General features: G+C 33.6%; 1 protein-coding gene across 8 annotated transcripts in view; it reads left to right on the top strand.

The window, feature by feature from the left end:
• The window catches only part of LOC149531528 (sulfate transporter 4.1, chloroplastic-like), a 220,521-nt gene that overhangs the window by 189,823 nt on the left and 15,667 nt on the right, over positions 1 to 15,031 (top strand). For 2 of the 8 annotated variants that reach the window (XM_089811875.1, XM_089811872.1), the window contains exons 16-18: positions 47 to 123; positions 449 to 559; positions 4,811 to 4,983. In XM_089811875.1, coding sequence (XP_089668001.1) covers positions 47 to 123; positions 449 to 559; positions 4,811 to 4,957 — 335 coding nt within the window. In that variant the 3' untranslated portion in view covers positions 4,958 to 4,983. Of the gene's footprint in view, positions 1 to 46; positions 124 to 448; positions 973 to 4,810; positions 5,142 to 15,031 lie in introns of those variants that run through there. The other 6 variants (XM_089811877.1, XM_089811878.1, XM_089811874.1 and 3 more) reach the window with 4 other exon arrangements.

Genomic DNA, 15,031 nt, shown 5'->3' with positions numbered 1-15,031 from the left:
CAGATAAAAATAACATTTGATATTCACTTAATTATGTTTTGTACAGCTGTCACCTATATTGACTCCAGTGCTGCTGAAGCCTTGAAGGAACTCTATCACGAGTACAAAACCCGTGACATACAGGTGTAGTATAGCATATTCCTTCACAATAATATAAACACTTGCAAAAACAGAGGATTAAATGAAGTTTCTTTAGTCTGATTTATATCAAGGACAATATTGTGTTGTAGCTGGTTTAAGTGCTCTTTTCTCTTGCAATGGGTTTTATATATCTTAGACGGATTGAATAACCTAGTATGTTCTAATGAGATAAAGCTTAAAGACGAAAGTGGATAGACAAAATTGGATTTATTCTGCATGTATGCCTGAGATAGTTTCTTGGGTTTTCTTATCATAGCTTAAGCATTCTTAAAGAGTATAGTTTTTCTTCTTGTCATTAATTACACAGATGGCAATATCCAATCCAAACCAAGAAGTCATGTCGACACTTGCCAAATCTGGTGTCTTAGAACTCATTGGGAAGGAGTGGTATTTTGTGAGGGTCCACGATGCTGTTCAGGTTTGTCTTTCCCATATGCAGGGAAACGCTGAAAGATTGAAGAATTCCAGTGAGGAACTGGAACAGGATATTTTAAGAAAGCACGGTAGTACATTAAGATCAAAAACCCTATTTCAAAGGAAATATTTTGAAGATACAAACATGGAAAGGCAACCACTCATCGGCGATAGAAATGAGGATTAATAATTTCATTGTATATTATGATTAAATTTTATTTGTTCTGCAGTTTATCCAGCAAAACTGTTTATACGTTTTATAGAAGTTCTCTCTTTATTGCATGTTTCTTTTTAGTTCATGATTGATTTATTCTTCTGAAGGATGAACCATAGCCCTTTATAATACCAATGTACACTGATTTGTTATTGGTGTGAATGTCTCTCCAAAAATAAATATAAAAGATATTTTTACCTTAATGAAGTTGGCATCTCAAACACGCACATGCACGTCTCTGTGGATCCTACCTCTAGGAACATTTGATATTGCTTCCATTTATGGAGATTTCGAAAGAGATTAAGCAAAAAGAAGTTTGCAATTTACAAAAGATGAATATCTCCTTGGTACTCAACTGTTTCTTTTTGACTTACAGAAAACTCATGTCAAACTAATGCAGTTTGTAGCGAAAAATAATTATATGGAATAGATCGTTCTTGAGTGTTTGACCTGCCCAAAACAATAAATGATCATAGTAGCAAAAAACGAGCTTTCTTAAGAAGCTTGAACTTGCTAATCTACTGTCAGTAGTGGTGAATTGACAATCCTTCGTAGTAAATTTGTATGTTTCGATGTTGGCTTCATTACTAAACAACTTAACAAAGAGACAGTGTGTTTGGTTAAGCTTTGCAAAGATTGTGTAGAGTTCAGTCCTTACTAGTTGTGGAACATTGAAACGCTGGTGGTTAACATGGAGGACCTTTTTATAACGAAACTTGCTAATCTATTGTCATTAGTGCTAAATAGACAATCCCTTCTTGTAAAATTTGTATTTGGAAACTTACAAGTTGGTTTGAAAGGTTGATGTCTTATGGAAAGTTACACAGTGTGTTTGGCTAGGATTGTGTAACGTTCAGTCCTTAATAGTTGTGGACTGCGGATTGACAGGTAATCTCTTCTTCGTCTTAAAATAAGGGTCCGTTTGGTTGCAGGCATAGGAATTGGGAATTAGAAGAAAAAATTTGAATGGGAATGGAAATGGGGAATGAGAATAGGAAATGACAATCCAATCCCATTTATCTCTTGTTTGGTTGCACAAACTTGAATTGAAGGTTGAAGGTTCTAACCCCATCAAATTTTATGAATGAAAAAGAAAAAACATAATTTATAGAGGGTTTCATCTTCTCACACACTTATTTTTAACAAATTCATGGCGTTTGCAAAAAGAATGTGAAGCAAAAAACAGAAAAGCGGGTGAATCCAAATCCCACATCGAGCGATCGAATCACGCTGCTGAGCGATTCGTTGGCCACTATGTGCTGGTCTTCCGTGAGTAGAATCCAAGGAATATATATAGTATCATCAGTTTGAAAATGGCCATGGTTTTTCATTTTGGGGAGCTCCAACAGGAAGTTATAATGAAGCGGATCTGAAAACATTTTCAAATAAGAAAAAATCAAAATGGGAATGGGTATTGCAAATTCCAATTACACGTATTTTGGAGAATGGACAAATGCTCATTTTTGGGCAAAATGGGAATACGTATTCCTATTCCCAATTCGGATTTGATGCACCAAACAGAGAATTATAAATGAATTCTAATTTTCTATTCCTATTCTGATTGTATTCCAGCAACCAAACGGGCCCTAAATTCCTTGAAATTGGAAATTGGAATGCTACTAGTAGGGTTTAGAAATGAGTGGATTACCAAAGACTTAGGAGTGGGTTTGGTTAAGCTTAGCTACTATTGTTGTGTAGCATAGTCCCCTCTAGTGGCGGAATACATAAAAGGGAATTATGAGTTAGCCCAAATATGTTTTATGGATACCTATGTGCTCAACACAATTTAATGGTATGTCCTCCCATAATCTATATCCTCTTCATTTCAGTGTGCACCTTTTGTTCTTCTTTTTGTCATCAGTTACTTTGCGATATTGGTATCAGAATTCTATGTAGTTTTTTTATTCAAATTCATTAATCTATATTTTATTAGTGATTCACAAGAATCCATCTCTTGTGAGAATAAATGGAATCATTGGATCTAGGTGATTCTCACAGAGGATAAGCATAAGATAAAATGAGCATCACCTAGATCCAGTGAGTGCTAAGTGTTCCATTTATTCTCATGAGAGATGGATTCTTGTGAATCACTACTCATGAAATATGGTTTAATAAGTTTGACTAAAAAACTCCATAGTTAAATCCAAATAGCAATAGCACAGTTTAACATGCTGTGGAAAATATCTCCTACTTATCATTTACTTTCATTGCCAAGATTCTTTGTTGCTTCCTTTTGACTAGTTATGTCGTTTTTAATAAAGATTCTTCTTGTATTTGTGTGAGCTCTTGTCGTGGCTCTTTGTTTGATAATGATTTCTCCATTATTTAGGTAATCATCCTTTTTTGTCCTCACTACTTTTAATTTTTATCTTATGCATGTAGAAGCTAAATGTCTTCTTTCATTGCAATTGAAACATTTGAATGGTAACTAACTTTGATATTTCTTGAACCTTTTATTTAGCTTTCTCGCAAAATGAAGTTCTTATACATTCATTTTATTACAAGAATTCTCACTTGGTTTACATAGTTTGCACTTTTGCCTTTTTGATGTTCTCAATCTTTTAATTAAGTGAAAATAGGTTATGAAAGGATCTTGAAACCTTTTACAAAACAGTTAAACAAGGGAATTGCGACCCAAGACAAGAGATTTTCAATGAAGCACATGTAGGTGGTATGAAACAAAGGCACAACAAGGTAGAACCCACAAGAGCACTTCTAAACAAAGAGGATTCATAGAAGGAAATGCAAACCAAAACAACAAGAGGGCCCTCACATCTTATCAATGAATTTTCCTTTATGAGAGCGAAGGGTCGTGTCAAACTTGGCACGAGGGGACTTTGATTTGTTCCATTTAACCATATTTAACCCTCTTCCAACTCAGCAACAATTTTTTTCTAGGATAAAGAATCCAACAAGGCATAGCTCTAACCTTGAGACACGTTCAAGGGACAAATTGAACAATTACAGGACCAACAGAGCCTAGGGGGATGAGAGCTAAACCTCTTGATGCTCTAAAGTTGTCACTCCTTTTGATGACTTGTTTTCAGTCCTCATTTCTTAGGTGGTCAGGATCCCATGGAACTCAACGTTTGTTAGTGTATCTAAATGTTTCATTTTCTTAAGTTCCTAAAAATTTAGTATCAAATTTTAAGGGCATGGACCTTAGAACCTTCTAAACAATGACAACTTTGTCAACTTCTTCATTGAGTTTGATTTTGTTCATAATCTCATCAACACAAGAAAATGAGAAGTTGTGTTCTCATGTTCTTTCATCTCTGAACTTTCAACTTGTTTTTAATTAGTTTGAAACTTCACTTCTTCGCTTTGGCATCTCCATCACAAATTTTCTTTAGCTTATTCCATATCCACTACATTGAAATGCTACACAGGACCAAAAACTCAAATTTGGATGTTCTATACAAAATTGTATGCTTAACATTTGCACTCACTACTTTCTTTCTTCTTGACTTGATCTAGTGGGGGAGTTGATGGAGGTGTTGTAGGCCTTTACTATTGATTGCCAAACATTATAATACAAGGCATTCAAATTTGTTTGTAATGCTCCAAAAGGTCTTACTTCTCCCACCAAGGAATGGTGCCTTTTTTCTGAGAATTCAAGTCCATGCTTGGGTGCTAGTACTCTTGTAAATCTACTTCAAAGTGATTACTATATATGAAGAAAACTACCATGATACTAATTGAAGAGCACCAAATTATTCCAGACATGGGTGGTTGAATCAGTATAGATAACTTTTAACGCTTGATTAGATTTAATAGAAATACTTCAAAGAATAATCAACTATTAATACAAGATAAACAAAGATAACTCATGATTTATGTGAAAATAGTTGATTAAATTGGGTATTCATTATGATTTCACGTGAAGTGGAAATATTGGTTATTTGTTATGATTTCATGTGAATTAGAGAATATTGGGTAATTATTGTGATTTTATATAAATTGAAAATGGTTAGTTAATATGGTAACTTCAATTTTGATTGATTTAGAAATATGCTCTCACCATGTTATTCCTCCTTGCAGGAGCATGGTGAAGGGGGGAAGCATTGGCAGAGAGGGAATAGGGCACGAGCACAACCTGCCACCAAGTTATTATTAGTTTGTCTAGATTGCTTGGGTCAAGAAGAAGCATGTTGGGGCAAACTAAATAATACCAAGTATCCACCATGAGCTGATGTCGGATGTGTTATTTAAAGGTAACAATTTTATTTCTTAATTTTGTTCAAGTTATACATACATACATACATATACACCTTTACACATAACTTGGAAGTTCTGCACTGTTTGATGTCAGATGTGTTATGTTATAAATAATACCCATGGTACCTAGGTATATTTGTACGGATTACTTACATACATACATATATTTCATTGTGCGTGTGTGTACCTTAAAGTAAGACATGCATACATATACTCTAACATGCATGTATACTTTAATTAAACACATGCTTATATATGTGTATAAGCAACACATACAAGTACACCTAGATAAAATGAGTATTATCCATAATAGTTTGGGAGTACACCATATACCAAAGAAATTAAATTATCTCATATAGCCTAGCAGCCTTGTATGTTCCATTTAATATTTCGGCCTTCTTTACTATTCATATTTTTGGCCAAGATCTCAAACGCTTCCTCCCCACCTTGCATATTTCTTTCATTCACATAACTCCATTCTTGTGGAGATTCAATTACTACAGTAACTGAGCCTTGTTCTATATAGTTGGGAATCACAACCACTTAGTGGATTGTGCAGAGTTCATGCATTTGCCTTTACCAATCTATAGCCTTTCATGCCAAATTAATTACTCTACTAATGGCGCCGAACAATTTTCATTAATTTAGAATCATTAGAGCTCATAGCTTGGATAGTAAGAAGGACGACATGCATATAAGCACCGCAAGCTCTTCTCAGCTCATATCTCTTGAATCTTTCCATTTTATTATTGTTAGCTGATATAAGAATAATGTACACATATCTCTTTGTTTTTTTGAATGGTCCAATCAGACCCTATAAAGTTAAATGCAAGAAAAGCACAAATTAATGAGGGATTGCCATACTAGTCATGTGTGGAGCCATAAACTCTAAATCTATTTCTGTAACTTTTTCTTCATTTCTATCTAGAGCTTACGTATGGCAATGAGAAAGATCATGTAAGAGTTGTATGCTTCCTAATACAGTGGCATCGTACTCATGGCACTAAGATTATGAAAGCATGCCTTTTGGTGAAGGGTGTCCAATTACTTAGAAAATGAAAACTTTTTTAATTTTTTGACCACATCCAAGAAACTCTTTAAGAGACAATAGATAATGTTTTGTATATCCTTTAAACAACACAATCTGAGATGGAAAATTACACCATGGATCATCAAGGATGACCGAGAGGATTGTTGGTCCATAAAAAATTGACATAATGCATAACTTGCAGAAAATAGAATAATGTTTCACAATCAAGATTGATTTACAAATTGAAAACATTATTCTAGTTAGCTCATGGTGGGAAAATTGGGTGTTGTCTTGTCGGTCAAGTCAAGAAATGGGTGATCAGGCATATAGTGTCCATTGGAATCCCTGGCCAAGGAAGGTTTAGTGTCAAATGATGTTGGTATGATCAATAGAGGCTTGAATGACTCATAATACATGGATAGTCTGTTAGGAGGGTTCCACAATAATGCTTGGGTGACTAGACGATATGGTGTACACATGCCTTATCCCATGCAAGATAGGGCCATTCTTAGTTGAGAATGACTGGGGTTACACTAGGTCCCAGGTTGGGAGGTTAAGCCTCTGACATTGCTTCTCCTCTAGGGATAACTTTAACAAACCTCTCTCGAGAAGAATATGTAAAATGATAGCAAATTCAACATCAAATGTGCATGAATTTTTTTTAATAGAGGGCAATTTTTTTGTTCGAGGCAAGGGAGAAAATTATTTTCTATTGGCAGAATTTTCTTTTTCGTATCAAAATTTAATAATAATTGTGGTGAATTTTTTTTTTTTTTTTTTGGTATGCAAATAAATGTAGGTGATTTTTGTTGTTGTTATAAACAATTTTTTAATGTAAGAGGCGAACTAATTGTTTCATATAATGCAAAATATTAATATAACTGGCTAATATGTTGATTTCCATAGAGAGATTATTTAATTTTTTGGTGAATTTATAGTGACGAGTGGTCTATGGCCCCTTGTAGTATGCCAATCCATTAAGATTCAATTAATAATGTGTCCTTTTTTATTGCCAACTTAGTCATCGTCACTTTTTATGTTATCATTTTTATGGTGATTTTTCAATGTAAGAGGTGAATTAATTGTTTCATATAATGGAAAATATTAATATAGTTGGCTAATCTGTCGGTTGCCACGGAGAGATTATTTTATTTTTTGGTGAATTTACAAAGTCACGAGTGTTCCATGTCCCACATACCAAGTGTACATTGTGCAATGTACTTATAGTATGCCAATCCATTAAGATCCAATTAATAATCTGTCCTTTTTTTATTGCCAACTTGGTCATTATCACTTTTCATGTTATCATTTTTATGGTGAAAGGAATTAATTTGGACTGTCATTGTAAGATAGATCAATGGCTTCAACTCTATTTTGGGCCAAATTTTAAATGATATAGCATAAAGTCTGAATCTTCTCGAAATCAAGACATGTGTCCCAAAGCCCAAAACATGAAATAGTTGGCTAAATGAGGGTAGTTGGAGATATGTGCCAGTAAAATGATAGGTGATGCTTAACCCCAAGGAAGATATTATTTTATTTTAAGGGCGAAATAACATTGTCCAATAAGAAAACACTAGGGAAAGGTTGACAATTTTTTTAAAATTATTGCATCCTAAATGTAGATTATGTTGGTGATTGTGCCAAGATTTGGGACCAATAATGTGTAAACTAATGAGCGATTAGCCTAGGATTTGGACGAAAATTATTTAACATCTCGGCGACATTGTTGACCCCATATGTAGGTTTTATTTGTTGAATTGCAATTTCCCGAAAAGATGGAATCGCCAATTGGCGAAGATTTGCCACTAAAAAAAATATTGTTCTCCTCTCCTCCAAATGCGAAAACTTGTACATAATAGATCATATTTTGCTTCACTTGTTATGATTTGATCTAAACCTTGCCAACTTTCCATAACATTCTTTCATTAGCATCTTAATTTAGTCTTAGCTATATATCTTATGCAATTTTTTTTTTTTTTTTTTTCCGTTTATATTAAATGGTTGTTACAAAGATGCAATTATATATCATTTCACTTTTGTATGTAATATACTTGGTTAATTTAATTTGATCATTTCTTCTAAGGTTAATTAATCTTTTAGTTGTTAGTTAAGGCTTATCATAACAATGTAGTTAATTAGTTGTTATCATTCATTCTCTTCAAGTGAATGGGTAACTAGTGTACTTTTATTTGATATAATAAAGAGTATTTAATGTTAGAAAATTTAGTTGTAACATAATGGGTAGTTTCTTTTATGGATTTTTACTACACCAATTTTTAACTCCAAAGGCGAATTCATACTTATTAGTACAGATACACTAATAAAGTTAATCAATTTCATCTTAATGAATGTCTAAAGTGATGTAGATCTTAGTCTAGCTATAATGTTTATTGAGTAAGTCTTCACGTTGTGTAAAATTCATTAGTCATAAGTTTAGATAAGGACCAATATTTGACCTATAGATTGTGGATTATACTTCTTGTCTTCTTTGAATCCATGTGAAAAATTTGTTCTTATCATTACTAATGGAGGAGAGCTAAAAAAAGAAGAAGCTTAAATTACTTATATTAGAAAATAGTCATAAAGCATGCCTACTACAGACAAATAAAGTAAATTCAAAAAAAGTTTCTTTTAGCAAAATTATCTTATGCCAACTACTACCACAATTCAATTTTGAAGTTAACTTGTGTGTATTTATATGGATAATGGTGCTTGATGTGAGAGTAGATCATTATTTACTCTTCCTTCCTAAGTTCCACTTTATTAGTTGTCCTTATTTAGTATATCCTAAGTGCATTGGTATTGATTATTATTTACTGTTGCTGCCTAAGTTCCATTTGATTCATTGTCTTTATTTAAAATATCCTAAGTGCATTGGTATTTGCATTGGGGTAGGCGTTGTACGTATGGTACCTACTTTTATATCTCATTGAGACACAAGTCTCTCTGTTTGCCCTTTGTTCTCTCAGCCTTGCCTATATAATAAGGCTTACATACATTTGTAAATCATCTAAATAATATCATTTATCATTCTTGGAGAAATATTTTTCTCTTTCTATGGAAGTTGTTGAAGACATGATGTTGGATTGAGAGAATTGCTCCAACAAGGTATCATAGTTAATCAACTTGCATTTTTTTTTATCTAAGAGATTGATAAGCCTTGCAAAGATTTGAAGGTGTTTGCAATTCTCTCTCCCTCTCTCTCTTTGACTGTATCCAAATATTTATTTATTTCTGTGCTCTTCTTTGTGGTTGTCAGCCTTCATCCTTGTAAATTATTATTTAGTTTATCTTTGTTTCTCTTGCTTTCTATTTCTGCTTCTTGTGTTCTGAGTAGGTCTTTTATTTTTTATTCTTTCCTTTATATTGTGTAATTTTTTAAATCTTAAATTTTGTTAAGCTTGTTTTAGGTGTTAATTTGTATATTTTCCCACTTGGTTGTCATCCTCAATGTTTTTGGAACCTATGATATACCCATTTGGTAGTAGTATTATTAGCAATAAATTTTTTTGCAACATTGGGTAGCGATAAATATTGCCTCTACATTCCTTTTGGTTGTACCAATCTTCTTCCAATAAAAAACTTTTTAAGAAAATATTTTGAGTCAATGATGAAGAGTGCTACCCTTAATATCATAAATGCATCATAGAACTAAAGAAATAACATCAATTTGTGAGAACAAAATATGAGCTTATTATTGTTGCAAATGCATAATTATAAAATTTTGAAATATAATATGCAAACCTACATGGGGGTCTTCCTTACAATAATCTGCAAGATAGAGCTATGAACTATCGCAAAAGCTTTCATAGACAATCTACGAGCATTCCTTCTATAGGCAATTTCTCCACTGCTCCGAAGTTTCTAGACATCAAACCATAACTCTTAAAGTCTTTGATAAACTATTTCTAAAAACTAGCTAGTCCATGAAAAGATCTTACCTCTACAACACTCCTTAAAGTAGGCTTGAGGATAGCCTTCACTTTCTCAGGGTCCATTTTTAAACCTTCTGTTAAAATTACAAATCCTAGATACACCAAATTCTTCACAAAACTACACTTCTCTAGATTTATCAACTTTTCTTCCCTCAACTTCTCAAACATATTTTGAATATGCATGATATGCTCCTCTAATGTCTTACTAAAGATCAAATTATCATCTAGGTAAAAAATGACAAACCTACTAAGAAATTCCTTTAGTACCTTATTCATGAGTTGCATGAAAGGGCTCAGTGCATTGGTTAGCCCAAAAGATATGATTAACCACTCATACAATCTTTTCCTTGTCTTGAAAATGGTCTTCCATTTGTTATGGTAGTAGTTTTAGTCGAATTGATTTGATTTGAGATACATTACTATTATTGGTAAATATCATTTCCTATATATACTTATTCATGTTAAAATTATATATATATATATATATATATATATATATATATATATATATATATATATATATATATATATATATATATATATATAAAATTATTGTTAATATATTATTATTAATTAAATGATGATTAAAGCATAGAGATATGTCTCTTCACGAGACATGTCCCCTCTTATATTTATATGAGATTCAAAATCTACATTTGGAACACAACAATACCATGGCAATGTTATCACATTTGCAAAAATGATCCTTAAAACTCAACATGGTATTAGAGCCAAGTTGCGAATGTAAGGGAACAAGTTGTTTTAGAAGAAGAAAAAACATTGTGTTAGGATTAACCATAGACATAAATAACAATTACATGCAAATATAAGAAATATTAGAATATAATAAATTGCACACAAGAGAACAGAAGATACCAAGATTTAATGTGGTTCACCCAATCCTTGGGCTACGTCCGCCAAACAATGAATCCAATATTGTTATGATCCAGTGATTACAACCTGATTACAATATGTAATTCCTTATAGCTCAATACCACACAAGAAGCAATTATCACATCACACCTAATGAAAATCTATAACCCTAAGCCATTTTATACAAGTATTTTTTTCACTTTAGGGTAAAAATTAGTTACAACATGTCAGCCCAAAAATGTCGATAAATTAACCTCAAACCCTGCCGGGGAATAATGGAGTATGTATAGTACTTCTTGATCAGTCATCACAAACTAACAATCTCCCATTTGGGGACTAATCAAGATCCACACCAGACAACAATCTCCCACTTGAAGATTGATTTTGTAGCAATGTCACTACTCCATGAGGCTCCCACTGGATCAAACCACCCCCACTAATACATTATAGGTCAATTTTCAATCTTTTAATTTGACCAAGCCCTTAATTGGCTTGTTGAATATATATTTTATTTTAATGCCTAAGTTGGTCAAAATTTTGACCAATAGGTTTTTTCAATTTGGTCAAAATCTCAACCAAATTGGGTTCATAATAAAAAAGAAAAGTGCCATCATCTGATCAATTTGGCCAGAGGAGGTTGGATCGGTTTGCATGCGCAGGAGCCGTTTGAGGTAAGAGTATTTTGCATCAATTTGTTTTACTTTGAGTTTTATTTCTAGATCCACTCCATCAATGCCTGAAACCATTTTTTTCTTGTTTGAATGCAAGATCATGAAAGTTATGTCCTTGGAGTCTTAATCACTAACCATCATGGGGGATTATGGAGTCTTAATGTCTCTGTATGTGCCTTTGTATTGATTCTGGTAATGCTCTACCCCTATTCTATACTTTATAGGGACAACTTCACCCATGGTCTCAGCTGAGCATCCAAACCTCAACATTGAATCAATTTACTTATACTGTGCTATTAAAAAAATAAAACTCACTCAACTCGTGCTAAGTGACTTACCTCATTGCTTCCAATACTTTAATTATCAGTTTGTCAAATTTACTTAAACTAAATGACTTCAAGTGCTTCTAAAATTGACATCTTATGTCTGTATCTCCCATTAGTAAGTTGGACTTGTTAAGGGTATAGTGTCTGAACGATATAAATGCATTCGATGTTACCATACTTTGTATTTATCTCATTTTGAGATAGTTGAAATATTGTATTGTCTATTTTATTTAATTCTTGATACCCACAATGATGTTACATGTAAGATTATCGGGCAGGATGATTGAGATAAGTTGGACCTAAATCATCATATTGTGTTCATATTAGAGAAGAAAGTTGATCTATCCATGGTGAGTTGTGGGATATTACATATAGTTGATTATAACTCAAAGCAGTGACAAGGGAGATGTTGTAGGTACCTATCCCACTTAAAATTGAATGATTTATAGTTATAGACACTAAGTCTCGTGCATGTGGTGGAAGATGATTGGGTGGAGATTGATTTCAGGGAAAGGAGGGCATGAGAATTCAATCTTGTGGGTACTAAGTCTAGTGATAGGCTACTCTATTTGGTGTAACTTGCTTATGTAAGCATTTTGCATGTGAGATTCAAGAGGATACTAGACCCTTAGGCCTCTTTGATGTAGGGTCATCTTAGGTTGTGTCTTTGTATCATTAGGAGGTTGATTTCAATGTGAGGGCTTAATTCATTCTAGTAGGTATGCAGTTAATTCATAAGTTGGCTATTCTATTGGTTTAGCTTACACAAGAATTTTGTATGTGGAATTCAAGAGAATCGTACATTTTTAGGCTTATGTTTATTCTAGTTCTTGTATTTTTTGTAAAAATGAGGAAAAATAATATTTTGTAATATGAGATTTGTAGAGATAGATTGACATCTCGCCATGGAGTGCCCAATGTATAATGACATATATACCAGTTATAAAGACATTTCAAAAATAAGCAATGTATGCGATTATTTGATAGAAGAAAGAAGCAAACCTATTGATCAAAGTTCACTATCAAAGAGAAAATATAAAGAGGAGGTTACAAATTGTTTAAGGCTCCGTTGTCATGCTTTGGAGGTGTGTGCTATTTTGGGTCCCACAAGTTGCTTGAACCATGTGAATGATATTAAAATCTTTCATTCCTTTAAAGTAGATTACCTAGCTGTCTTTTTAAAAAAAAAAAAAAAAAAATGTTCTTGTATTCATGGAGGTTGATTTCCATGTGAGTGAGGATAGCTACAAGAATTCAATTTAGTGGGTACTAAGTGATGAGGGCATAACCCAAGACAAAGTGAACACAATAGGAAAAGGGGAATATTATTATTAGAAGTGATATGCTATTAAATTCAATAAAATGAAAAAAGACTCAATGACATGCCCTATGGGCTTACAATGTTGTTTGATTATGGAGAAAAACCCTCCTCATAGTACCTTCTCCCAAACTCCACCAAAAACTGCATTTACAATGCCAGAAAATGACCTTAAGTAACTTGAATTAGGTTTAGGGTTAGGAATACATTTTAGAATAAGCCATTCGGCATTCACCATCAAAATAGAAGGTTCTAGAAAACATGTCAGAAGTTCGTGTAAAATTAGATGAACCCAGAAATGGTAGTCCAACTTCTGGGAGGCATAACTTTTGATCTGGGATTTTAATTGACAAACTGTTTACATTTTCATAAAGCTCTCCAAGTGCTCTATAGCCCTATGGACAAGCTTGGCTTGTTCCCCATTTTTGGGCCCGTATGAGGCCATTTATTGCCTCAAATCTGACTTTGAAGTGCTCTTAGGGGGTCTCCAAGAAACTTAAAATTGTAATAACTTTCAAACCGTAAAGCCTTTTGACCTGATTTTTTTTATGGAGTTCTTTGAATTACAACTATAATCATTCCTCCAACTTACACCCTTCAAATCATCATAATTATGGCTCAATTACAAAATAACCTATTTTCTACATTGGCACGTATCCTAAGGTGCTCAAAAACTCTAACCGAGAAAATCAATAGTGGAACTATGAGAGTTGGAATCTCTATTTGACCCAAATGGGTATCTAGAAATAAAGACACATTAAATAGAAACTAACATTAAGCATATTTTTGGGTTTTACAGGATTGCCCTTATACCATTAGATGCTCCTGCATCAGACACTCAGGGTAGATTGAAAAGTGACCCTGTCACTTTATAGTTGGTAGAGGAAAACCTAAATGGAGAACCTTAGCTACGGATATCCAAGTTGAATTCTCCATTGGTCATCCTTTCCACTCCACCAAGTATTCTTCATACTGCCTATTTTTTGTACTCTGGCACACACGACTATCTAAATTTTTTTCAATTTGTTCCTTCTCAGAAGTAGGAATTGAGCATGGATCCAACATCAGCTCTTTCTCTGCACTATCATCATGATATGTTGTTAAGTTTGCAATATTAAAAATAGGAGAAATGTGAATCCCATCTAGCAACTCCACCTCATGCATTCCCTGAATCATGTTTCTTCAAAATTTTGTAGGGACCAAATTTCTTCATTATCAGCTTGTTGTAGGTACCCACTGGAAATCATTCCTTCCTCAAATATACCATAACTAGATCCCCAACTTGGAACCTCCTTATGTCTCTTCTCTAACCTTATATTGTAGGTTCATCTTGGTAATATGTGCTCGCACCTCCTCATGTAGGTACTTGACATGTTCAACAAAGTCTTTTGCCGCAGCACTTGTCCTCTCTCCTTGCTCCACCTTCCTTAGCTCTAGTGTAGTCCTTGGACTACTCCTATACACAATTTGGAATGGAGATCTACTAGTACTCCTATTCACATAATCATTGTAAGCAAATTCTGCTTGTGGTAGAATCAAATCCCATTCTTTGGGCTTATCTCTTGCTAAACACCTTAATGAATTACCCAAACTTCTATTCGCTATTGTTTGTCCATCAGTCTGCGGATGACGTACATAACTGAACTTCAATTCTATCTTCAACTTCTTCCACAAAGTCCTCTAAAAATACCCAAAAAATGTAGTATCTTTGTCACAAACAATACTTTTAAGGAGACCATGTAGCCTCACCACTTCTCTAAAAAACAAATCTACAAGATGCACTACATCATGAGTCTTGTGGCATGGAATGAAGTGTGCCATCTTGGAGAACCTATCAACCACCACAAATACAGAGTCATTACCCTTTTGTGCCCTTGGCAATCCAAGA

The sequence above is a fragment of the Cupressus sempervirens genome, chromosome 11 (assembly GCF_028749045.1).
Source record: "Cupressus sempervirens isolate cs-2001-9-10 chromosome 11, ASM2874904v1, whole genome shotgun sequence".
Taxonomy (NCBI): Eukaryota; Viridiplantae; Streptophyta; class Pinopsida; order Cupressales; family Cupressaceae; genus Cupressus; species Cupressus sempervirens.
The sequence above is the reverse complement of the archived record's forward strand: the minus strand, read 5'-3'. Positions and strand labels throughout refer to the sequence as shown.